Below are 27,551 nucleotides of genomic sequence, written 5' to 3' on the forward strand. Positions count from 1 at the left end.
GGTTGACACACTGGTCTCTCATCAGAGGTCAGACTGTTGGGACAGAACCCTCTCCACTCTCCCCCAGGAACTACTTAGGAGTGAGAATTTGCGAACCTTTTAAAGGCCTGTAATGAGGCCCAGCTCCCACCTGTGCAAGAAGGATTCTCCCTAGTAGGACAAGAAGAGTTTAACAGAATAAGCCTTCTCTCTAAGGTTTTACCTGAATTGTAACCTCACTTACCACACATAATTGAGGAATCTGGGAGAGACATAGGACCTTCCAGGATCTTACCTGCCACCTTCTCACAAGACAAATCTAATGTAAACAACCAGTCAGATTAAAGATAAGGAGCGGGAATAAGGCTTAATAAGTGGTGAAGGAAATAGGTCTCCCTAATAAGATATATTACAAAGTATCGTATATTTACATGCACAATTCATTTATGAAAAGTAGTTTATAACTAGAGGTACGCTTTAATAGAGGCAGGGACAAGTGGTAGAGCAATTGCCTTCCATACACTAAGCACACCTCATGAAAAAATGTCACCTCAGTGCAGTCTAAACTAATGAGCAGGCAGCCGAGGGAAAGGGAGTGACTCCTAAGAAAGCTGGGTGACGTGAGTTCACACTATGTGCAGTATTTACCTGGAGGCCTTTTTTTGGGGGGGGAGGGGGGTCTATGACCAACCGCAATAGTAGTGTATAGAATCTCCCATAAAAAGTGAAAAAAAACCTAAAAAAAAATATAATAAAAAAATAAAGTAAATAAAAGTTCTAAATCCCTCCTTTCCCTAGAATACATATAAAAGTAGAAAATGACTGTGAAACACATAAACATTAGATATCAGACAGGCTGAATTCCAAGTGGGGGAAAAAAAACCCAGTCCTCAAGCTCAGGGAAGGGGCAGACAGACAACCAAAACACCCCCTCCCCTTCCCCAGCACCCAGCAACTACTAAACCCAAAAACCATTTTAATTTTTGAAATTTTCTGGTAGCTGCTGCATTTCCCTGCTAGGCTTATACTCGAGTCAATAAGTTTTCCCAGTTTTTTTGTGGTAAAATTAGGGGGGTCGGCTTATACTTGGGTCGGTTTATACTCGACTATACACGGTATATTATTTCATTCATTTTAAAGGTTCATAAAATTCTTCTTCATTAGGATGCACATATTCACACTTCCAATTTCCAGAGAGTTGGGTTGCCTTTTAAATCACGGACTGCATGCATACCCATTTGTTTTATTAGGTTCATGCACATGGTCATTCTCTTTCCACAGGCCCATGGTCTAGGTAACAAGGAATGAGAAATTCTCTATTTTGGTCGGTTTTGTGGATCAAATCATGGACAGTACATAAATGTCATTCATGTTCTGTCCATTTTTCACAGACCCAGAAACATTGTAAAGTATAGTTATATATATCATTTGATTATTTTTTTGCATATGAGAAAAAATAATCATCCATGAATAGTACATGACACAAAAATAGAGCAGAATTGTGTGCTGTATGTATATACTCGGGCATCATATGTTTGCTGAAAGTGCACATTTGAGTAAGCCCTTAGTGCAAACCTAAACAGATCCATAAACTTGTGAAGGCTGCTTTTTTACTTATTGATTTCTCAGGTGCACGATGGACCTTTTTTTATTTTATTTTTTTTATTTTTATTTTTTTTAAAGCTTAAATATGTTAGACAGTTAAAGGGTTAAAATAAACATAAGGCACAGCAGTTATTTGTCAGTAATATTTTTCAGCCATAAATTCAAAATCTGCAATAAAAAAAAATTGACTATTTCGGCAGGCTTTTGCAATTGTAGTCTGGGGCCCCACGTGACGTAAATGCCGCAGCTTGCCCTTGGCAGAAACCCACGGAAAAAATGAAGCGTTTTACAGTCACAGTATAGTGGATGGAATTCTATCCCTACCCCACAATGCGGGAAAATATGCGCTGTGGACACACTGCGATTTCCCAAACTGTTGCAGTTTTGGAAATCACAGTAGGTCCATTATACCTACGCAAATGGCGGCAGTTTCCCTATAGGTATAATTGAAGCAGTGAGGGCCCGTTCACACGGAGTAAATGCGTGTGTATTTTGACAAAATAAATGTGTAAAAATAATACTCGCATTGACTTCAATTACATTTTACACATGTATTTTGATGTGTTTTTTTTACATGTGTAAAAAAATGTCATTGAAGTCAATGGGAGTCTTATTTTTACATATGCATTTTTTACACATGTATTTTGCCAAAATACACGCGCGTTTACTCCATGTGAACTGCCCTAAGACTCCAGAGGAGACCTCTGCAAACTTTCTGTGAAAAGTGCTGCAGTAAAAACAGCAATGCGTTGCGACCGCAGTTTTTTCCCCAGTGCTTTTTTTGCTGTGCCCCTCTACGTAGGGCCTTGAACAAATTTTTGTGCATTTTCATTTGTAAATCTGTTTCAATGTCTTTCATTTTCTCCTTTGCTTATATGACTTAGCTTCGTGTGCTTTTGGAGACTTCAGGCCCTGAAATTGTTCGACTAGAAAAGACCCCTCCGAGACGTAGGAGAGCAAGCCGTAGGGAAGGTGAGATGATATATATAAATGCGTATACCATATATACTCGAGTATAAGCCAACCCAAATATAAGCCAAGGCCTCTAATTTTCCTACAAAAAACTGGGAAAACTTAGGGAGCGTTCACACTACCGTCGGTGTCCGACATGTAGTGTCCGCTCCTAGTGTCCGCTCAAAATCTGTCACGGACACTAGGAGCGGACACTAGATGTGTCCGTGACACCTGTCATTCACTTGAATGGGCATCGGGTGTGTTCTTTTGCACTCCGTGCCCGTCCTTCCCTGTCCGCAAGAGAAGATGTCCGACTTCTCAAGCGGACAGAGGAACCCTGCAGGTTTTTCTGTCCGCTTGAGAAGTCGGACATCTTCTCTTGCGGACAGGGAAGGACGGGCACGGAGTGCAAAAGAACGCAGCCGATGCCCATTCAAGTGAATGACAGGTGTCACGGACACATCTAGTGTCCGCTCCTAGTGTCCGTGACAGATTTTGAGCGGACACTAGGAGCGGACACTACATGTCGGACACCGACGGTAGTGTGAACGCCCCCTTATTGACTCCAGTATAAGACTAAGGGGGGAAATGCAGCAGCTACTGGAAAATTTCAAAAATTAAAATGGTCTGAGTTTTTGGGTGCAGCAATTGCTGGGTGCTGTGAAAGGGGAGGGGGTGTTTTGGTTGTCTGTCTGCCCCTTCCCTGAGCTTGAGGATTGTTTTTTCTTCCCCCACTTGGAATTCAGTCTGGCTGAATATAGGGTATCTGCAGTGCTCCTATTAACCCCTTCCCGATGGAACAGGAGCACTGCAGATACCCTATATTCAGTAGACCGGGCACTTTCAGACACAGGGATACCTAATGTGTTTGTGTTTCACAATCATTTTCTACTTTTATATGTATTATAGGGAAAGGAGGGATTTAGAACTTTTATCTTTCTAAAGTTTCTTTTTTTTCCCACTATTTTATGGGAGATTCTATACATTGATATTGCGGCCGGTCATAGACCCCCCCCCCCCCCCCTCCTAAAAAAAAAAAAAAATTTTATTTTTTTTTGCTGACTCGAGTATAAGCCGAGGGGGGCTTTTTCAGCACAAAAACTGAAAAATTCAGCTTATACTCTAGTATATACGGTATATGTATATATTGCAAACCTTCTGAACATAGAAGTTTCAGTTGACGCGTATATATGCATATATTACAAAGTTAGGCTAAGGCCCCACATTGCTGAATCGCAGCATTTTTGCAGTTGCTGCGTTTTTTTTAAGCCAAAGTCAGGAGTAGATTTAACAGAAGGGAAATGTCTTCCTTTAGGCTAAGGCTCCACGAAACAATCCACAGCACTAAAGCACTGCAGGAAAAACCGTGGTGGGAACGCATCGAGGGTCTTCTCACAGCGCTTTGAACAGAAAGTTCGCAGAGTTTCTCTCTGCGGACTTTCTGTTATAATTATATCTATAGGGAAGCCACCGGCATTTCTGTAGATGTAACTGACATGCTGTGATTTCCAAAGCCGCGCCGGTTTTGGAAATCGCAGCATGTTCGCGCTGTGGATTTTATCGTAAAGTGGGCATGGGATTTGCATGAATCCCATCCACTTTGCTGTTACTGTATAGTAAAAACAAAACTGCAGGAAAATTTTGCAACTTTATTTTGTTTCTAATTCCACCCTATTCAACGAGGATAAATACAAAAATAAAAAATCACCATTTCCCTGAGGGGTTGCTTACATTTCTTAGTTCAGATTAAATATTTATTTGCCATTCAGATACAGAGATGTGTTTCAGCGTAAAATGCTTTTAATTTGCACTTTATAAGCAGATGATCTGATAAAAAAGGGAAATTAGGCCCCACCTGGTGTAAATGCTGCGAATTGGCCAGGGCGGAAACACATGGGGGAAAAAAACGCTGTGATTTACAGTCTCTGCAAATATCATCCACTCATTCCGAAAAAAAATATGCGCATGGACACAGTGGACCATTGCAGTTTTGGAAATCTAGTACATATAACTAATTTATCTGTACACTGTCTAGTCTACGGTTATACCACTTTTTAGTTGGATTACTTTGAGTCTGACGCCCATCTCATGGCTGCAGTAAGTGGAGAGTACACAATGCATGCACATTTTTATGGGACTACTAAAATTAACTAAACCTCAAATTCCCATATATATATATATATATATATATATATATATATATATATATATATATATATATATATATATATTCCCATATATGTATATATATATATATATATATATATTCCCATATATGTGTATATATATATATATATATATATATATATATATATATATATATATATTCCCATATATATATATATATATATATATATATATATATCATATGAAAATCTATATAATCAGCTTATTTTACAGTAAAACCCCTTTAGGTTGATGCCCCACATTAAGGAAATGCAGTTTTTTTTTGTTGTTGCAGATTTTGCTGCGGTTTTTAGAGCCAAAGCCAAGAATGGCTACAAAAGGAATAGGAAATGTATATGAAGCTCTTATGCTTCTCTCTCCTGCTCAATCCACTCCTGACTTTGGCTCCAAAAACTGCAGCAAAGTCTGCAACAAAAAATCTCTGCTCCTGCAACATGGGGTCTCCTCCTTAATCTTATTTCCAGTCTGCGAACCTCATGTCCATACTGACATTATCTTTAAAAAAGTAAATTTTGAAGTATCTTTGCCTTCACCTTCAGTTAGTATATGATAGCCTGAAATATATTACATAGTCATTGCAGGAGAGAAAGTGCCTTCTGCAGAGCTTGCGTTTGCAAATGCCACCTATGAAGTAAAAATGTATTTAAAGGGGCTCTATCACTGGGAAACGTCATTTTTAACTAATCACATCCTTGCATAGGCTTTAGAAAGTCTATTCCACACCTACCTTTTGTATGTAAATTGCCTCAGTGGTTTCTGAATAAGTTTGTTTTTATTCATATGCTAATTAGCTCCAGCCAGCACAGGAAGTTCAAAGCAGCACTCGTCTCTTCTATTATCTCCTATGTGTGTGCGCAAACAGGAAGCTGAGTCATCATCAGCAGCAGCCTTCTATAGGAAACAATAGCAAAGGGGTGCACGATGTATCATGCACCAGTCTAATAAGCATATGAATAAAAACGGACTTATTCAGAAACCACTGAGGCAATTTACATACTAAAGGTAGGTGTGGACTAGCCTTTCTAAAGGCTATGCAAGGATGTGATTGACTTTTCCCAATGATAGAGCCCCTTTAAGTATTCCTTACCTATGAAGTAATTGATTCCCAATTAATAGGATTTACTGTAAAGTCATCTCACTAATAGAGATTTTGTGAGGTTGGAGTAAATCAGAAAGTTCCTTAGTGTTATTTTGCAAGTAATCGGGATTATATTTTGCTCTGTTATGTATATCCTATTTATCTTTTTTTCTAGACCCTGCTTTATTGACCTCTCCAGAGACTATAACAATGAAGGAGATAGAGCCTGTTCCTCTGCCATCAGAAGAGGTGACTGAAATTTGCCATTTCTTATACACATACAGAGAGTCTTACTACCATTGTCATTCATACAAATGCCCTGCAGCCTGCAGGTTCTGTTCTTTCTTCACTTCCTGGATTTCTCAGCACATTAGTGGATGGGGTTTCACTTGCTCTTCTATCTGCTATGTTTGCAGTCAGTAATGAGGGATTGGTTGTAAATGCATTATCACAGTATAAAGCTGATGTGGAAACTGATGTAGCAGAGCTGGATTTGAGTCAGCTTGCATTACATACAGAGGTAACGGACTCCTTATCTCAGCCCTTATCAGCCAAATTCAATTAAACCGGCTGATAAGTGGAAAAGCTGAAGATAGACAGCATAGTAATCCTGGAGCTCTCACCTCCCCCTTCCCTATCTGAGGAACTCCGTTGCTTGTCAGCCCCTCCCTCCCCCCTGAAGCAGGCAGCTACATCACTTGGGAAATGAGCAGATAAGCCCAGTAGCCATAGAAACTGAGTGTCAACAATGAAGTGAATAAATTAAGATAGCGGCCAAACAAAGCAGTTTTGATAAAGCAATGTAATGAAAAGTCTTAAATCCACATAAACTAGCAGTATAGATAGGATGCTTTTCATGGGACCACTCCTTGAAAATTCTATTCATGAACAGATGGAGTTGGGTTCAGAAGTATTTATGCAACACACTTTCCATGCTTTAGTCACTGTACACCACCACAATGGATTAGAAATATTGCCATCAAATTATGATCGAAATGTAGAGTTTCAAGAGCAAAAATATTGCTTTAAAGGGGTTTTATGGCCTGGACGGGTTTTAAAACTTCTCATTATTATGACCCCTTGTTCACATCTGCATTAGTATTCCGTCCGTGGGAGCCGCATGGAAACCCCCTGAACAGAATACCAAACGCAATTGCAGGAGCTGTGCAGTAAAAGCACACGGATCCCTATAGATTATAATGAGGTCCGTGTGCTTGCCGCCAGATCTCCACATAGAACATAGAAAAGTAGTTCACAATCTACTTTCCTGTCCACATGATTCATGCGGGCAGCATGCCGCAAGCATACGGACCCCATTATAGTCTTTGGGGGTCTGTGTGCTTTTACTGCAGAGCGCTTGCAATTGCGTTTGGTATTCCGTTTGGGGGTCCCATGCGGACTCTCCCAGACGTAATACCAACACAGATGTGAACCAACCCTGAGATCCATGGGGGCCTGACACTCAGCACCTTCATTATTCAGCAGTTCTCGGCTGCCACTGGCACTGGAACGCTATAGTGGACAGAGCCAGAAACAGAAGGCTCTGTACAGTTGTAGTAATTGTGCCGGAGTGATATAGCTTTGCTCCCTTTAAAGTGAATAAGGCCAAAAGAGCACAGAAGTCAACTAAAGTAGATGATTGCAAAACTCTTTCCTCTGTAAAGAAAATCCCTCCACAGCATCTAGCCAAGTCAAAAACATTCTCAAGGAGGTGGGTGTATAATTGTCAAAGTTTACAATCAAAGGAAACCTTCATAATTGTAATATAAAGGGTTTTCTCAAAGTGCAAACCTCTAGCAACATTTAAGTATAGATAAATCGGACTTCCTAGAGAACATCTTTAAAAAAACTGTCTAGATCAGACCTGGGCAAAGTCCGGCCCTCTGACTGATTCAGTCCGGCCCGCACAGCTTGACTAGGGAGGTGTGTCTAGGGGGCATGTCTTATTGCAGGCAGAAGATGGAGCCATGTGGAGAGTGTCATAAGGTACTGAGATGTAAGGTGAGATGCAGGGGGGAGTGTGTGTGTGTGTGTGTGTGTATGTATGTGTGTGTGTATGTATGTGTGTGTGTATGTGTGTCTATATGTGTCCGTCTATGTGTGTGTGTGTCTGTATGTGTGTGTGTCTGTCTATATATGTGTGTCTCTATGTGTGTGTGTGTCTATATGTGTCTGTCTATATGTGTGTGTGTGTGTGTGTGTGTGTGTGTGTGTGTGTCTCAGTAACCTAGGGGCAGAGATGGAAGGAGAATGCTAAACTAGGGCAGAGATGGCAGTTGGAGGGGGGGACATGAAACTGGGGGGGGGGGGCATGAAATGGGGCAAATAAAGGAGGATATGAAACTGAGGGAGAAATGGAGGGGGGACATGAAACTGGGGGTAGATGAAGAGGGCACTTAAACTGGGGGGACATTAAACCGTGGAGGAAGCTGTAGGGGGACCTGTCTGCCTCTAGTTGCCCCCAGTTTAATGTCACCCTCCAGCTACCCCTACGGTTTAATGTCTGCTTCCAGCTTCCCGATTTTAATGTCCCCCTCTAGTTGCCCCCAGTTTCATGTCCCGCTCTAGCTGTCAATTTATTGCCCCCCTCAAACTACCCCCACTGTTTAATGTCCCCCTCCAGCTGCTCCAGTTTTGTGTCCCCTCTAGTTTCCACCAGTTTATACTGGGGCACCAGGAGAGGGACCTAATACTGTGGGGCAGTTGGAAGGGAACATTATAATGTGGGGGCATATAGTGTACGGGTGACTATAGGGGGATAATACTTTGTGGGGGAACTTGGAAAGATGATTGGGAATGGGCGGCGTCAACGTAGAAGTGGGTGGAGCTAAATTTGCCGTGGCGCAGCCCTCTAGCATGGTTTCAATTTCTTATGCGGCCCCATGGGAAAATTAATTGCCCACCCCTGGTCTAGATGTTCCTTAAATGGAGTATTCACTTCATAGGATCCAAGAGGGTTAATCTCTGCTCTACATGTCTTTTGGATAATAAATTGGCATCCACACAGGAAAAAAGTGTAAATCATAAATCCATAATTTATCAGCATAAGTTTGGGAGAAAACTACAGTCACGTACAGTATTTATGTATTTAATAACATATGATTCAGATATATATTGTGGACCAATGTTATCTCTCTCTACTGCGGTTAAGCAAAATAGGCTATATTATGGACAAGAGATATCACAGATGCACCAGCCCGCAAGCTGATTTCTGGCACATTGCATGGGGCTCTCCCAGTATCAGTTCATTATGTATAAAAGTGATCACTGTCTTTTCCGGTCTAGTGCCGGCTACATCGGGGGGTCTGTTTATTGTGCCTTCTGGAGGAGTTGGTTTGGAAACACCATGCCCGTTTTTTCCTCACGGAATCCTTATTCTTTGATAGGAAGGATATTGGAAGAAACTAGTCAATAGCACACTGATACGACAAGGTGATACAAACATAGAGGATACCCCCAAAAGTTTTTCAAAGTTTGAAATGCATGATGTTTTTCTCCATTGATTCATCCTTTCCCTATGTGGCAGAGGGCTGAGTTATCATCTAGACTTGGAAATTCTGAATGAGTGGATCTTAGAGGAAATTGACTATATTCACCTAAAATATCAAAGCCCTATGGATATTCGATGGCTTAACAATATCCCCATGAAGGTTGACTCCTATGCAGTCTTCTGCTTGACATGTTTAATGTTGTATACAGTGAGGCAGATTTATTAAGACTGGCCTATTTTACATGGATCTTATTAAAGGGCCCGACTGGCACAGGGACTGAGAGATTTATGAAAAGGCTGTGGAGAAATCAGTCAATGTCCCTGCGATTTCCATTATAAGGGCGGGTTCACATCTGCACCCGGTCTCCGCTTTCAGGTTTACATCTTCTGACCAAGAGACTGGACAGGAGACAGAAACCTGCAGTCAGTTTTCAAACCCAATCATTTGAATGGGTTTGCAAAGTGTCCACCTGTGAGCGTCTTCTTCCTCTCCGCGACAAAACCGTTTTTTTTTTTTACCGGACACAAAGTTGGACATGCAGGACTTTGTGTCCGGTTTTAAAAAAATGGTTTCACCGCGGAGACCAGAAGATGCTCACAAGCAGACACTGACTGCCGGGTTTCCGTCTCCTGTCGGCAGAAGATGGAAACCCACAAAGCGGAGACTAGGCACAGGTGTGAACCCGCCCTAACTCACACTGGAAAACTGATACGAGTTATAATGAATTTGTCGGGCTGAAGTGTCCCCGTCCTGGACCAACCTGCTAGACTTACAGTATAACCAGTCTGTGTTGGACACTCTGGAATGGCTGCTTTCCCAGATAGGCGCTCAGTTAGCTAGCTTTAGGCTCCTTTTAGGCCTCTCCCCAGGTGCCCTTATCACTCCTGTTCCAGATCTAGGAGCCATCCTTGCAAAAAGACGAAGGAAATCTTCCTACAGGTCAATGTCCTCTTCCCCTTGCTCTGGACATTCCCCAGAATAGAGCCTCTGCTCATGGCTCCACTCTGACAGACAGAATTTTATATCCCCCTGTACGGTTGCTTCTCTTGGGGACGCCACTGACTCTGACACAGAGCATCAGCTATATCCGCTGCTATACAGGAGCGTATTTGTGCAGTCAGAGATATTCTCCATATCTCAGGGGACCTGGATCCTACTTCCCAGGGGGCTTCATGCACCGCACATTATGTAGAAACAGCCAAAAGGGAAATAGAGGCTTCTGTGAGTGGGAACAGTTATTGGTAAGTGAATAGAGGCTGGTCAGGCCCACCTAAAGTTTCGGGCCTCATACCAGCTGCTGTGGGTACTATAGTGGTAGTTCTACCCCTGACTGAGAGTTTGTACGTTTTGGCAAAGGAAAAATTTGTGAAGGATGAGAAAATTCTCCATACCTTTCTCAAAGTATTATGTATTGATTATTCTTTTTTTTTCAATAAAGTAGTTAGTGCCTTTACTGTAAGTCCAACTTTTAGTCCTTTTTCAAAGTAGGCATTAAAACCTAACCTACTTATTTTATTTTTTATTAGGGATGGCGAAGGCATAAACTTAGATAATATAATAAAATATATAAAGAAGGATTGGTATTTTATGTCACAAAACTGTCAACTTATCTTTCAGTTTGGCCAAGATCTCCCAGAAGTAAGCACACATGACTGGGAGTTACTTATGTCTGACCTTCCACCATTACCTGAAGTTGAAACGTTGCCTGAACCACGAAAGAGACGTCTGCCTGGTAAATTGGATACAAGGGAACTTCTAAAAGATACCAAAGAAGTCAGACCCAAAATACCAAAGACAGACAGAGAGCCCGTAAGTCGTGCAGAAGATGAAATACAACAGCATCTGGAGGAGACTGCAATTCAATCAGAGATTATAAGAAGAGAACTTCATAGCATGGAAAAAGAAATAGAGCTTCTCAAAGAAGAGAAAAGACAAGCTGAGCTGCGGCGGCAATCAGAAAGAGAGAGAGCGAAGAAGGAGGAAATAGAAAGAGAAAAAAAATATCAGCAAGAAATTGACAGAGAAATGGAGCATCTGCAAACAGCTATATTGGAATTAAGACGCCTCCAATTTGCAGGAGCTGCAAAAGAGCTGTTGATGGAAAAAGGAGAAGAGATAAAACAACTCCAAAAACTTCAAGAAGACATGCAACGTCAGTGGAAGGCAGAAAAAATAGCACAACAGCTGAAGGAGAAAGAAAAGGAAAGAGAACATTTAAAAGAACGCGAACAAGTGAAACAGAAACTGAGAGAAGCTGAACTAGAGATTGAAAGGCTGAAAAAGGCTTTGATGGAAAAACAGTTAGCTGAGAAAGGAGCGGAGTCAGATAAAGAGATCAGAAAAAAAGATGGTATGTATACAAATCAAAAGTATAATGTTAAAAACATCTGAGAATTGTATAAAACTCACCCCTTTAAAGTCAAAAAGTTATCTGGGGATTAAAGTCTTTGTTGAATTGTCCCGTTCTCTAAAATTGTATATATATTTCCAGTACAGAGAAAAGAGATGATCTATCTTTATTTAAAAAAAATGAAGAGCGCCCTCCAACAATTTCCAAATCCACCACTTTATTGTGGTGTCACAGTTTATCCTCTTGGAGTGAGGGTATATTAATTCCCCTCACCCCTTCAGCATCAAATTATTATCATCTTCTATGTCTGGAACCCTTTGCGTATCACATTGAAAGCAATAGGGAAAAAAGCCTCCCATTGATTTCAATGGGTAGCGCTCGTATGCCGGCACCCATTCAAGTCAATGGGAACTGGTTTTTACGCGCTCATTCTGAACGAGTTTTACGTTCAGAATGAGCGGAGCATGTACTCCGTGTGAAGGCTCCCTTAGGTGTCTTAGATACATGGCATATATGACAAGCTTAAAAGTGAAAAAAACAAAGAACTAAAGAGAGCTCTAGTAGTTACCACATCCAGGGATCATATACAAACGATTAGTGTTAGGAGATGTTAGCACTCACTTCAAACAGGGTGGAGGGAGTATATTCATTAACCCCGTTCCCTGAATTCCAAATCATACACATCTTGTTTAGTTTTAATCCAGGTGATTGTAGTTTAAACTGATTATAGCGCAGATTATCCATAGTAGATTTATTGCAGAAAAAGAAGATATTTCCCTGGATGAAAATGACAATAAAATTCCATACAAAAAAAGATGCAATAGCAAAAAAAAACGCAAAAATACAAAATCCCAAATTCACAAAAAATAACTAATAGGTGACATAGAGTGGCAAGATGAATAGTTATGGGTAATTGTGGATGTTTGCACCCTATATACCACTTTATCTCATGAGGTTGGCATCAGTGCTGTAAATCATTTCTTAAAACAAGATCCCTTAATGCCAGAATTGCAGCAAGAATTTATTTTGAGTTCCCTTCAATTCATCCTTACAAATAACTATTTTAAAGGGATCCTATCATTCAGAACTAATTTTTTCTGCCTAACACGTCGGTATAGCCTTAAGAAAGATTATTCATCTCTTACCCTTAGAAGTGGTCTCTGGCCCGCCATTCGGTAGAAATACCGGTTTTTAACGCTATGCAAATGAGCTCTCTCGCAGCACTGGGGGCAGGCCCCAGCGCACAAACAGCACTGGGGGTGTCCCCAATGCTGCCAGAGAACTCTCCAGCGCTGCCTCCATCTTCTTCAGGAACGTCGTCTTCCTGTGTCTTCTTCCGGCGCAAGCTTTGAAAATTGTAGGCCTCAGGCAAAGCCTACTGCCACACAGTAAGTATGCGGCCATTTTCTTGTGGCCTGTGGAAAAAATCCAAAGAAATAGGAATCCTTCAGGAAATGGATATAAGGTTGCAGGGGCTTATAAACATGGAAACGTGCTGTAAATGCTATACCAACATTATTCATCATAAGAAACAAGTCATTGTAAAAAATGCTGAGGTTCTGGATATAAAAGTGTAATTAAATTGCAACAATAACAACATTATTTATCTCATCATCTGTCCATGTGATAAATGGTATGTTGGGAGGACAACCCAGATGTTAAAGGATATATAAACACAGGGCAAATAGTGTATCAAGACACTAAACACAGTTCCATAACTTTAATTGAAAGTTATACCCTAGTTCAGATACCAAGTTGAAAAGAGATAAGATTACTTGTTAGAAGAGAAAAGTTTTGGATTTATATCCAAGACGTCCTGTCACCACAAGGTTTGAATATATACTTGAAACGTATATAATACCTCTATAATACCATTATGGGGTAGAAAGATAGGTCTAAGCAATTCCTTCTGATGTTCTATAGAGATATTAATTTATTTGTTTATAGCTTAAAATATAAAGTGATATATAGACAAAAGGGTTAAAGAGGACCTTTCATGTCCTCCTCCACATTTGGTTTTATATACCGCTAAAAAGCCGACAGTGTGCTTTCCCATTATGTTTCCCTGGGCTGGAGATATTAGTGCCCTTAGTTTCGGCACAGAACTCTTCCCACCATCAAAAGGGTGTTCCTGACAGCCTAGCTGGGCTGTGAGGAACGCCCCTCCTGACCGTATTCGTCCATAGATCTCTGACAGTGAGCAGAGATCGGTGCTGAAACGGCACCAATATCTCAAGCCCAGGGGCACATAACGGGAAAGCCGACAGTGTGCTGAATTCAGCGCACTGTTGGCTTTATAACGGTATACATAACTGCATGTTCAGGAGGACATGAAAGGTCCTCTTTAAAGGGGTTGCCCAGGCAAAAATAGACAACCCTTTTAATGTTTAAATCGGGCGAGGGGCAGTGAAAAAAATAATAAAAAATCCATACTTACCTGTTCCTGATGCTCCCGCGCGTTTCCTCCCGCGCGTCTCGATTCTTCTGCTACGGTGGCATCTTCAGGGTCTCTTCCGGAGTTTTGCTGAGGACAATCAGGCCTCATTAAGAAGATCCGTGATGTTACAGGTAGTGAAATTGCAGGTCCTTTTTCTGATTGGCCTCAGTGGTCTGTGGCCTCAATAGAACTCTGAAAGAGACAGAGCAGAAGACCCACCGGTGCATTGAGGACAGTATACATTTTTTTATTTTTTTTTCACTGCTGATTTAAATGTTAAAAGGGTTGTCCATTTTTGCCTGGACAACCCCTTTAAAGGAGTTTTCTGGTTTCTAACATTGTTGGCCTAGTTTGGTGCTTTTTCAAACTGCTTGTCTGAGTTTACACTGTACAATGGTAAATCTAGGCTGTTGTATTTTGTGATACAAAAGAAACAAAACAGTTTGTTTTACTGAACAAAGACATGTAAAATAAGTTATATTGTTTTATGCAGGGACAGAAGATGTCTTTCATGGTTCCCATTTGTCTGCTGTTGATCAAATATACCACAGAATTTGTCTATGTAACAATCCTAACATTTATTAATTTGTGATCTTATTTGAATATTATTTTATTCATGTGTTTAGTTATTTCTTTATTTTGTCGCCAGAGCAAATAGATGACATACCCAAAAGCGATGATGAAGTCTTAACAGTCAGATCTTCACCTACATTAGGGTAAATATGAATTATATATCAGAGGTCCCCAATAAGTGGACCACAAACCAGTACCGGGATGTGGATCACTTGGTACCGGGTCTGGCCAGGTCATTGGGGACCTCTACTAGTATTCAATACACACAGCATATGAGCATTGACCAACACCAGGTAAGTGTCTGTGGGACCCATTTTTGAGAGTGATCTGCTGGTGTAGGATTAACCCTGGGCAGGTGATGTGTGCTTGATGGGTTCACAGTATCATTGACACGAATGCAATAGCACTATACTTGGTTTTTGATGCATCGCTCCAGAAATTTACCAGAGCCTTGTGACATATTCACAAAAACTTTACCCAGTTCTAATTAGATTTATTAAAATTTCTGTTTCAGCCACTCCTTTCTCTGATCCAATTCTTCCCTGAGTGACTATCCCACTGTGAATTTAAGTATTTATGGTGTTTTTTTATGAGACACACAACTGCTTGGCAATCATTTTTCCAAACCATGCCTTACCGCCGAAAACCCCGTCCCCATGCCAGGATTAGAAATGCACAGTAGCAGACCAGAAACAGGACTTGGGGAGATGATGATGCTAATGATGCTGAATTGGTAGTGCTAGAGCCACCTTTGGTCATCAAATAGTTAACATTAACCGTGCTAGTTACGTGATTCAGCACCAGTGCCTTCCTTAAAATATAATACAGAAACAAACATCAGAGTTCATGCTAATATATATATATATATATATATATATATATATATATATATATATATATATATATAGGCTGCTAGGAGGTTTTGACTTGGTGGGAATCCAGTATGTAGCACTGGCTTTGGGTGTGGTGAGTGCACTCCTCCAAAATCAAGCATGAAACTGTTTGTTAGCATTATCATTATGAAAAACATAGCAGCACTGTTCCCATTGTTTTGTCACAGATTTATTTATTTATTGATTGAGACAATATTCTTTAACCTTTTCCTGACATCAGTCATAATAGTAGAGTGAATGTTGAGTATTTAAATATGGTGGTCACTCAGGAGCTGAGCGGCCACCGTAGCCACCAGGTCTCTGCTGTGTTAGTGAAAAGAACTAAAAATGGTCATTGGGGAGCTTTAGCTCTTGCCTGAGGGCCACCAGAGAATGTTATTAGGTGTCTAGGGGCTAAAGAGGATCACTCTTAAGTGTTATAAAATTTGGGCCACTGATACTATATGGGAACCACTATGGAAGTCTGGTGATGGTAAAAGGAAAAATGTTATATGTGCTGGATGGGGAGTTCATAGTGTAGCACTGAGGGTACATTAACATGGTACAGTTACATCTGAAAAATATGCATGTAGTTTTAATTTTTGGGGAGGTTTTCTACATTTTTCAAACTTTTGTTCCAGCTGTAAATTCAAAAACTGTGCTAAAATTAAAAAAAAAAAGATGATCAAAACTGATGGTCTTTTGGAAAGATTATGTGATAGTCTGAGGAAGGCAGTGCCAAAGTGCATAACCTGCACTGTTTATATATTTCTTATCCACAAGTGACTCTATGCACTACCTTTTCAGCAATGCCTCCTTGAGCCCTTTTCCCAGTCTCCTATGATGACCCTTCACAGTGTTTTCTGTACTGCTGTACTTTTTTTCCTTTTTTTTTTTTGTTCCTAGGATTAGGAATGCTGAGGGTTAGACATAAATCAATCTTGTTTACTTCAGTCTTTGTCTCCATCTCTGTAGTCCTCCTTCAGACATACTTTCAGAGCTTGATGCTACAGCTATTCTGGATGAAATAGCAGACGAACCACTGGATTTTTTTCCAGGTAAAATATCGGATGGTTGTCATGTAAGTACAGTATCCTTTTAAGGCTGGGTTTACACTACCTCCGCTGTCCACCCCGGGGTTTCCGTCGTAAACCCCGGGGAAACTGGACAGGGGACAGCTTGCCGGTGGTCAGCTTTAATACCCATTCTTTTGACTGAGTTTTTACAGGCGACCTCTGGTGTCTGTATGTGGCCTCTCCACCTGGAAACCATTTTTTTTTTTTTTTGCACAAAGTCCTACATGGGCAGCCCTCTGTTTGCATCCATTAAACAGATCTGCCAAACAGTTGCTAAAATTGTGATATGAATAATCCCTGAGAAATGTTTATGTTTGTATATAGTCAGCTTTTCAGAATGCTTCTGCTCTGCTTAAATTTGTGATGCCAATCTCTCTCTCCAGAGGAAGCTATAGATATACAGTTCCCTGTAGCTGCTGCATCTCCTGAAGTTTCTCCTGCTCCATCTAGTCCACAGGTACAATAATACACAATTGCCTAGTCTTGTCTTTTTAGTATAACGGTTTTCTTTATAACAAAATGTTTAGAATAGTTATTTGTGCCTTAACAAGCCAAGGCAAACAAAGATGCAGCAGTATCCTGCAGAGGCTAAGGGCTCGTTCACATCTGCGCCCCGGACTCCGTTCTGCAGGTTCCCGTTTCCTGCACAAAATAGGACAGGAGACGGAAACCTGCCGGCATCTTTCAAACCTATTCATTTTAATGGGTTTGAAAAGTGTCCGGCCGTGAGCGCCGGTGAGCGTTTTATGCTCTCTGCGGCGAAACGTTTTTTTTTTTTAAACCGGACAAAGAGTCGGGCATGTAGTACTCTGTGTTCGGTTTAAAAAAAAAACGGTTTCGCCGCGGAGAGCATAAAACGCTCACAGCCGGACTTGGCCTGACAGGTTTCCGTCTTCTGCATGCAGAAGACGGGAATCTGATAACGGAGTCCAGACGCTGGTGTGAACCCAGCGTAAGACAAACCGTATATCAGCATTGAATATCTGAATGATTTTTAACAGCTTTACACTTAATTAATTGGAAGTTTTCACCTACAATTTCAATACATGAGACACAAATGAAACTTGCTGAACAAGTTTCTTTCAGGCTAAAACCCCATTTTGTGGAAATACAGCATTTTTGCCGCTGTGGAAACTCTGAGGAAAAAAACGCTGCATTTTATAGTACCTACAAAGTGAATGAGATTCTGGCTAACCACATCACCTGTAACCAGAATACTGAAAAACAGATTTCAAGCTGAATAACATGCAATTCCATTATATTTTAATTAGGCCGGGAGCCCGTTGTTGCATTCTCCTTTGACTCTAGAGCAGGGGTGCTCACACTTTGTCAGCATATGAGCTACTTCTTTAAATGACCAAGCCCGAAGATCGACTACCCACTTCTTGTGGGCGGGGCCGGGGCGGGCCTGTGGGCGGGGCATGTGGGTGTGGCCGTGCGGATCGTGAGAGGTGGCCGCCCAGGCATCCCCGCTGTCTGCTTCTTCACAGCGCAGGCTGAGAGTTCTCTCTGGACACTGGCAGGCTGAGGCTGCGACAGCCCGCCTGCCAGTGTCCGTAGATGACTCTCAGCCTGCGCTGTGAAGAAGCAGCACCCCGGCCCCCTCCATCCCTAACAGCGGCCTGCAAGTGCTTGTTCACAGCGCAGGCTGAGAGTCATCTATGGACACTGGCAGGAGGGGCTGTCGCAGCCCCAGCCTGCCAGTGTCCAGAGAGAACTCTCAGCCTGCGCTGTGAAGAAGCAGACAGCGGGGATGCCTGGCTGCATCCCACGATCGACCCATACATCCATCGCGATCGAGGTATTGGGCACCCTTTCTCTAGAGGATAATAAGTGGAGACCCAGGAGAAGTGACCAAACATTAAAAAAAAAAGTATTACTCACCTTCCCTGTACTCTGACGTAGCTCCATGTTCTCTTCTGCGCTTCTGCCTGAAGAAACCCCGGAGTATAATAAAAGCTTGTGAGTGGGGCCACTTTTGGACATTATACCATGTGGAGGGGACACTATGATACATTATACCATGTGGAGGGGCCGCTATGGGATATTATACCATGTGGAGGGGCCACTTTTGTACATTATACCATGTGGAGGGGACACTATGGTACATTATACTGTGTGGAGGGGCCGCTATTGGACATTATTCCATGTGGAGGGGACACTAACATTATACTGTGTAGAGGGGACACTATTGGACATTATTCCATGTGAAAGGGCCACTATGGGACATTATATTGTGTGGAGGGGCAACTATGGGACATTGACGCTATACTGCGTGGAGGGGCCACTACGAGACTCTTAGAGAGCTGGGGCAGGAGTAACATACATGCTCATTTGTTACCGGCGCTCTGATGTCTGCCACCATGTCACGTGGGGAGCAGGGCTTCCGGAGGCTGAGGCATGGTGCATGACTGAATGGGCTTTGGTGGCAGACACTAAAGTGCTGGTGTCAGGTGAGTTTCCCCAGAGTTTCTAAAAGAAAAAAAAAAACATGCTGGGGCTGCTATTAGTATTGCTGTCAGGCAACTGGGGTTATTTAGTTTTATTAACCCCTTGTGTCTGGCATTAATAGCAATTAACCCCATCATGTCACTCACATTGACTCCTGTGTGCCTCAAAATCAGTCTCCAAAAAAGCCTCCCAACAGAGTTCTATTAGGAGGCTTTCTTTGGAGGCTGATTTTGAGGTGGATTCCTGACCAAATTCCTGACCGAAAAACTCTGTGAATACATGAAGCTATAGAGGTACTATTAAGGGTGCGTTGACAAAGAGTTTTTTGGTCAGGAATTTGGTCAGGAAAAATCTGCTCATGAAAATTCCTGAAGCGTTTTTTTGAGGCGTTTCCTGAAGTGTTTTTTGAAGCGTTTTCCACCTGAAAAAAATCAATGCAAGTCAATGGTAGGTGGAAAATCTGGCTGACGTTTTTTTGAGGCGGTTTTTGTCAAAAAAGCCTCAAAAACGGTAGCATTTTTTCTGCCTTCCATTGAATTGCATTGAATTTTTCAGGTGGAAAACGCCTGAAGGGAGCCTTCACACAGAGTTATGCTCCGCTCATTCTGAACATAAAACTTGTTCAGAATGAGCGCATAAAAAACAGATCCCATTGATTTCTATGGGTGCCGGCCTACGCGCGCTCTCCATTGAAATCAATGCGAGGCTTTTTTAGCTATTGCTTTCAATATGATACGCGTGTATGTCAGCACCCATAGAAATCAATGGGATCTGGTTTTTATGCACTCAATCTGAACCAGTTTACGTTCAGAATGAGCAGCGTGTAACTCCGTGTGAAGGCTCCCGAAGAATGGACATGTCGCTTCTTTTTTCCCGCTAGCAGAAATCCACTATTGGATTTTTCCACTAGCGGAAAATCTAGTGGAAAAAAAAAAAAAAAAATCAGTTTACATAGGACTGTATGGTGAGGAGGATTTTGAGGCGGATTGCTGACCAAATTCCTGACCAAAAATCTCCGCGTGAACGCAGCCTAAGGACCTTCATGTCTCTCATATATTAGTAATCTTTTTGTGAGGCACACAGGGATTAATGTGAGGTACATGATAATAGTAATAATACATTTTATTTATATAGTGCCAACATATTCCGCAGCATTGTACAATTTGTAGGGTTCAAGTACAGACAAAAAGATACATTACAAAGAAATAGTCTATTCACACAACGGGACTGAGGTTAATTGCTATTAATGTGAGGAACATAATGATACTAAATTGTAAGGGTGCACCTCATAGTGTAGGGAAACACTATGTACCTGGATGCGGCTATAGCTGCCCAGCCTTGGGTGCTAGTACATTCACTTTGGGGTAATTGTGGCACAATATGAATCACTATCACATTGTTGCATGATACTTATATATCACCTAAAACGGTGGTAGGCCAGAAGATGTTAACTTGCTGTAGACATACTATGAATTGTCAGGGCTGTTCACTTGCAACAGGATTCCCAACTTGCACACCCAAACACGGACATGTAGTCACTTTACAATAAGTAAAAGCCCAGTCTATGAGATGCACCAATTGCTAGAATAACAGGGTCATGAAACTCCAAAATGTAGAATCTGGACAGGAGCAAGGGCACAAGCAATGCTATACAAAGAAAAATGTCTGATCCATAGGGGTCTCTATGGTTAGAGTCCCACTGATCAGCAATAAAGTAGCATAACATAATTAATATAAATATAGGTTATAATTCTTACCAGATTTGTTATGTTCTGCACAGTTGATGCTGCCCGAGGTGACCCTTGAAGCTGGATATAAACCTCCAATGAAACGTTCTGAGCGGAGAGCCACTCTAATAGTTGACAAAGAAACACAGATTGAAAGCAAAGTTATGCAGGAGCAAACCAGTGACCCCCTTATATATACACAGCCAGTGGTATGTATGTTTTCATATAGATCCGAGATCACAATATCACAACAACTCAAGTAACTGTACAGAATATAATCTGCATACTACATACATCAGAAATATTTCCCAGTCTTATGATATTGATGACCTATTCTTAGATGAGTGGGGGTCCAACGCCTTGTACCCCCAGTGATCAGCAATTCGCTTGAGCCGACTGAACCACATTAGAATGGGAACTACCATATATACTCGAGTATAAGTCTTTGTGCTGAAAAAGCCCCCATCGGCTTATACTCGAGTCAAGCAAAAAAAAATATTTATTTATTTATTTATTTTCTTGGGGGGGGGTGTCTATGACCGACCGCAATAGTAATGTATAGAATCTCCCATGAAATAGTGGGAAAAAAAAGAAGCTTTAAAAAAATGTAATAGAAAATAAATAAAAGTTCTAAATCACTCCTTTCCCTAGAATATAAAGTATATAAAAGTAGAAAATTACTGTGAAACACAAACACATTAGTTATCCCTCTGTCTGAAAGTGCCGTGCCCGGTCTACTGAATATAGGGTATCTGCAGTGCTCCTTTTCCGTCAGGAAGGGGTTAATAGGAGCATTGCAGATATCCTATATTCAGCCAGGCTGAGCTCCGAGTGGGGGGGGGGGGGGGGGGAGAAAAGTTATTTAATTTTTGAAATTTTCCAGTAGCTGCTGTAAGTGCTGCTGCTACAGTGAGTTACAGTATCCCGGCACGAATATTGCATAGACAGATTTGTAGTTCTGCGGCTGCTGCGAACATCTGATCTTTGAGGATCTAACACCCATCACCTATAGATTGGGCAGCAATATATGATGACTGGAAAATGCCTTCTAATAGGTTTTCCAGCCACATTCACGTTTTTACAAACTGCTTAAGGCTAAAGCCCCATGTAGTAACTGCAGTCAAAAAACAGTGCAGAAAAGATTGCGGCCAAAAAGCAGCGCATTTTATTCTGCAGTGTTTTTCACAGAAAATATGCAGAGTTTTTGTCTGCGGACTTTCTACCCCTATTATACCTGTGTAACAGCAGCTTTTCCTCTGTGGATTTTTTTTTCTGCAATGTGTGAATGGGATTAACCAGAATCCCATCTACTTTGCAGGTAATGTAAAACACACGTTTTATGAACATGGCACTCCGGCTGAAAATGGCATAAATTAACAAAAGGAGTAATACTCAAATGTGCAAATTTCCTGCTGCTCCAATGCCAACTCATCCATTCTCATTATTTATCCATCTCCAGTGATGATACATCCTGACCAATCACTGGCTGCAGCAGTGACATAAATGTTGTGAACATGTCACTACAGTAGTTGCTTCATGGTCAGGCCACATCATCACTGGAACCCCCTTATAACAGAGACTGATGGAGAACCAGGGAATCATCAGCAGTTTTACAATCAGATGAATTTCTTGGAAACCAGGCAAAATAGTTCTGCATACTACATTACTATGCCACTCAGAGTGTACAATAATTTAGTAAGCACTTAGCTATTATCTTTGCATTTATTTTGTCATCTACATTCTTCAATTCTGCAGGCCCCTGTGACAATTCCTCACATGAAGTTTCAAACCCCATCCATTTTATTTGAGTCTCCAACCTACCGTGAGTTGATAAGTTTATTTCTTCCGTACATGTCTATTTTGGCTTTGCAGTGTTTTTTTTTTTCTACTGGATCTCAATCAAGAGCAGTGGAAGTTCCTTTTGAAAATGTTATGTGGGTACCCATCCCCATTAATGGTGCCAAGCAAAGTTTGGTTAAGGCCAGGGGCCCAACATGGCATAACACTGCGTTTCTTTTTATAGTCACTGCACATTGCGAAAAAAAACCCAGACACTATGATTTCCAAAATCAGCTGCCACAAATGAAAACATACATTTTTGGAGTCACAATAATGTTATTCTCACATATGGCTTTCAATTGTATCTAATTTTTTTTTAACAAAATACATTGCAAAATTCTTCAGAACAGAACACTATGTCTTTAAAACCATACTGTTTTAAAGACTTTCAATCTCCAATTTTGGATGCAGCTGCCATTATACCCTTCATATAGTCCAGCTCTGTATTTTGCTATGACTCATTTAGATGGCCATATTATAGCCGAATACCCTGTCCAAGACGCGGCTCTAATCATACATTATAATGCAGCCAGTTCATAGCAAGTCATAAGAACAGCGGTTGGGACAAGATTTGCAGCTGTTATACAATCCATACAATATTGTTGTCTGAATTAGGCCTGAGTGTTTTTCATGATATTTTTCCTCTGTATTAGAGAAATTCATGGCTGCAGAACTTGGGGAGCTATGGTCTAGATGTGCCTTTCTAGAGCCATTACAGTATATTAAGGAAAGAGAAGAGGAATTCATCAGTGAACTTGAGGTGAGAGAAAAATTTGGACAAAAAGATACTGCTACTGTGATAGAGTCTGCCGCAGATTCTGGCACAAATGGTGAGAAAAGTCCTGCACAGGTAACCACTCTTTTAGCGGAAGGAATCTCTGTCATTCGAGTCCCCCGGCGGACCCAAATGACATAGAGCCTGGTGCAAATGTGAACCTAGCTTAAAATGTAAGTCCACATACAGTAAAAACGGAGAATATGAGTATGTTCATGTCGCAGATTTGTAAACATTTCTGCAACAAAAAGCTGTTCAGCAAATTGAATAAAAGGCCTGTTTCTGCAGCATGTGGATGGATTTTTATAAGCACTATATATACACTATATAGTGAAAAGTATTGGGATACACTTCTTAGGCTAAGAGGTTCTGTTGTGTTAGGTTGCAGAAAAGCAGCTTTTTGTTACAGATTTTGTCCCAAGCCAAATTCAGGAGTGGATTGAGCAGAAGCTAGAAGTATAAGAGCTTCCTATATATTTCCCATTCATTTTGTAGCCATTCTTGGCTTTGGCTTAAAAAAACACAACAAAATCTGCAACAAAACCAGCTGTGTTTTCACAACATGAAGCCTTAGGCCTGGTTCACATCTGTGTCGGTAAACCGTTTGGGGCAGTCTGCATGGGGAACCCCCCGAACAGACTACTGAACGCAGTGGCAAGCGGTATGCAGTGAGAGCACACGGACCCCATAGACTCCGCATAGTCTCCGCACGGAATATGTGGACATTATAGTCTATGGGGTCCGTGTACTTTCACTGCACACCGCTTACCTGTGTGTTCAGTATTCCGTTCCCCATGCGGACTCCCCCGGATGGATTACCGACACGGATGTGAACCAGGCCTTAGCCTAAATCACTGAATTCTGGTGTTTCATTTAGTCTTATTGCCTCAGGTATATAAAATACGGCACCTAGTCATGCTACTGCCACAAAGAGTACTATATAACCTGATTCATTTCAGCTGTATTTCATTACTAGTATTTTTGCTATTACAGTGCAGCCAATAATGAGATATAGGTCAGCGCTACATTGTGTCTTTTTGTAGCACTACAGATTTATATTAACTATGGAGTGACAGCTGCAACCCCAAGAGTGCACACAACTCAGTGAGGCAGATTTAGCAGATCAGCGTTTTGTACAAAAAAAATAGCGACTTTTTTTTAACTTCTGCAAGACCCTCCTGAAATGGGGGTGGAGCAAGGGCAGGCAAGAGGTGGAGCCATCTGCCCTGCCAGATTTATTATTATTTAAACTAAATATCTAGTGGAAATGGTGCTATGAGCGGGTATTCATTTTCCCAGAGGCACACAGCCTGGTGGAGGGTGTACCTCATATATAACACTAGTCTTCATAAATCTGCCCCAATGTACACTGCTCAAAAAAATAAAGGAAACACTTAACACAATGTAACTCCAAGCAACACTGATTGACAATCTATTTCACATGCTGTTGTGCAAATGGAATAGACAACAGATGGAAATTATTGGTAATTATCAAGACACACTCAATAAAGGAGGGGTTCTGCAGGTGGGTACCACAGACCACATCTTAGTACCAATGCTTTCTGGCTGATGTTTTGGTCACTTTTGAATGTTGGTTGTGCTTTCACACTCGTGATAACATGAGACTGACTCCACAACCCACACAAGTGGCTCAGGTAGTGCAGCTCATCCAGGATGGCACATCAATGTGAGCTATGGCAAGAAGGTTTGCTGTGTCTGCCAGCGTAGTGTCCAGAGGCTGGAGGCGCTACCAGGAGACAGGTCAGTACACCAAGAGACGTGGAGGGGGCCGTAGGAGGGCAGCAACCAAGCAGCAGGACCACTACATCTGCCTTTGTGCAAGGAGGAACAGGAGGAGCACTGTAAGAGCCTGCAAAATGACCTCCAGCAGGCCACAAATGTGCATGTGTCTGCACAAATGGTTAGAAACAGACTCCATGAGGATGGTATGAGGGCCCCAACATCCACAGATGGGAGTTGTGCTCACAGCCTAACACCGTGCAAGACTCTTGGCATTTGCCACAGAACACCTGGATTGGCAACTTCGCCACTTGCGCCCTGTGCTCTTCACAGATGAAAGCAGGTTCACACTAAGCACATATGACACACATGACAGAGTCTGGAGACGCCGTGGAGAGAGATCTGCTGACTGCAACATCCTTCAGCCTGACCGGTTTGGCATTGGGTCAGTAATGATGTGGGGTGGCAGTTCTTTGGAGGGCCACACAGTCCTCCATGTGCTCGCCAGAGGTAGCCTGACTGCCATTAGGTACCGAGATGAGATCCTCAGACCTCTTGTGAGATCATATGTTGGTGTGGTTGGCCCTGGGTTCCTCCTAATGCAGGACAATGCCAGACCTCATGTGGCTGGAGTATGTCAGCAGTTCCTGAGAGATGAATCCATTGAAGCTATGGACTGGCTCGCCCTTTCCCCAGACCTGAATCCAATTGAGCACATCTGGGACATCATGTCTCACTACATCCACCAACGTCATGTTGCACCACAAACTGTCCGGGAGTTGGCAGATGCTTTAGTCCAGGTCTGGGAGGAGATCCCTCAGGAGACCATCCGGAACCTCATGAGGAGCAAGCCCAGGCATTGTAGGGAGGTCATACAGGCACGTGGAGGCTACACACACTACTGAGCCTCATTGTGACATGTTTTAAGGACAATACATCAAAGTTGGATCAGCCTGTTTTGTGTTTTTCCACATTAATTTTGGGAATGACTCCAAATCCAGGCCTCCATTGGTTAATAAATTTGATTTCCATTGATGATTTTTGTGTGATTTTGTTGCCATTACATTCAACTTTGTACAGATCAAAGTATTCAATGAGAATATTTCATTCATTCAGATCTAGGATGTGTTATTTGAGTGTTTCCTTCATTTTTTTGAACAGTGTATTTGTTTATAGACAGCATTTTTGGCTCATTAGTTAAAATCAATAAATACTGCTACATATAGTCACAGTGAAGCCCTGACCATAACTGTACTTAATGGATGACTCCAGCACTTAATATGGTTGTAGTCTCTCATTTGCTACATCATGTATAATAGGATGGCACCGTTGCAAAAAGTCAGTTCGAGAAATTTCTTTCCTCCTAGATATTCTATGATCAACTGTTAGTGGTGTCATTGAAAAATGGAAATGGTTAGGAATCACAGCAGTTCAGCCACAATGTGTCAGATCATGTATAGTTACAGAGCGGGGGTTCCAAATGTTGAGGTGCATCCTATCCTTCCTATGCTATCCTATCCTACTAATATTATAAATGTAAAAGTTTGTGTGTTTGTTATTCAATCACGCAAAAACGGCTGAACGGATTTGAATGAAATGTGGCACTTAGATAGATTGTAACCTCGATTAACACATAGGCTACTTTTTATGCCGGTAAATGACATGCCTTCACAACTGTTATGAGTTTATGTTCACATACTATATTACACTGCTCTTATCTCAGCTTTTGAGAAAGCCAGGGCTGTTATCTCTCTGTGTAAACACACTAACCCTCAGTGGTTTGTGTACACACATTTGCATATTATCTGATCTGCTCCAGGCTGACACACTGGATGGGAAAACACCTTTAATTCAAATTGGCAGTTTGCTAATATTAAACATGCCGGGAAAAAGCAAATCTAATTTGTTGCAAAATTCTAAAACGACAGCTATGAAGGTAGCCAGAAGTCACAGAGCTCTCCTCAAGTGGAGCTGACGGGGATCAACGGCGCCAACAACACGCTCATCATATGGTGTCCCAGCGAGCTGATGAGATGCCGGAACAATCACAGGCACAGCGTGAGGAATGAGTTCATTGGCAGGCCAGATTAAAAGCTGCCGAAACGCCAGAGTAGGCAGATCATCGACGACAACACGCTCATTATATGGATTCACAGCGAGCTGCTGAGATGTCGGAACAATCATGGGCACAGCATGAGGAATTAGTTCAGTGACGGGCCAGCTTAACAGCTGCCGGAGCAGGCAGATCATCGATGCCAACAACACACTCATTATATGGAGTCCCAATGAGGTGCTGAGATGCTGGAACAATCACAGGCAAGGTGTGAGGAATGAGTTCAGCGGAAGACCAGTTTGACAGCTGCCAAAACGCCGGAGCAGGCAGATCATCAAAGCCAGCAAAATGCTCATTATATGAC

At 41.8% G+C, this 27,551-nt stretch overlaps 1 protein-coding gene across 1 annotated transcript in view; it reads left to right on the top strand.

The window, feature by feature from the left end:
- Positions 1-27,551, top strand: part of REC8 (REC8 meiotic recombination protein) — a 62,325-nt gene that overhangs the window by 23,792 nt on the left and 10,982 nt on the right. Inside the window, exons 6-14 of the mRNA XM_075276645.1 lie at positions 2,469-2,556; positions 5,979-6,052; positions 10,912-11,644; positions 14,731-14,797; positions 16,502-16,584; positions 16,986-17,059; positions 20,834-20,989; positions 22,536-22,602; positions 23,273-23,379. Of these exons, the coding sequence (XP_075132746.1) occupies positions 2,469-2,556; positions 5,979-6,052; positions 10,912-11,644; positions 14,731-14,797; positions 16,502-16,584; positions 16,986-17,059; positions 20,834-20,989; positions 22,536-22,602; positions 23,273-23,379 (1,449 nt within the window). The remainder of the gene's footprint in view (positions 1-2,468; positions 2,557-5,978; positions 6,053-10,911; positions 11,645-14,730; positions 14,798-16,501; positions 16,585-16,985; positions 17,060-20,833; positions 20,990-22,535; positions 22,603-23,272; positions 23,380-27,551) is intronic.

Source organism: Leptodactylus fuscus, chromosome 1 (assembly GCF_031893055.1).
Source record: "Leptodactylus fuscus isolate aLepFus1 chromosome 1, aLepFus1.hap2, whole genome shotgun sequence".
Lineage (NCBI taxonomy): Eukaryota > Metazoa > Chordata > Amphibia > Anura > Leptodactylidae > Leptodactylus > Leptodactylus fuscus.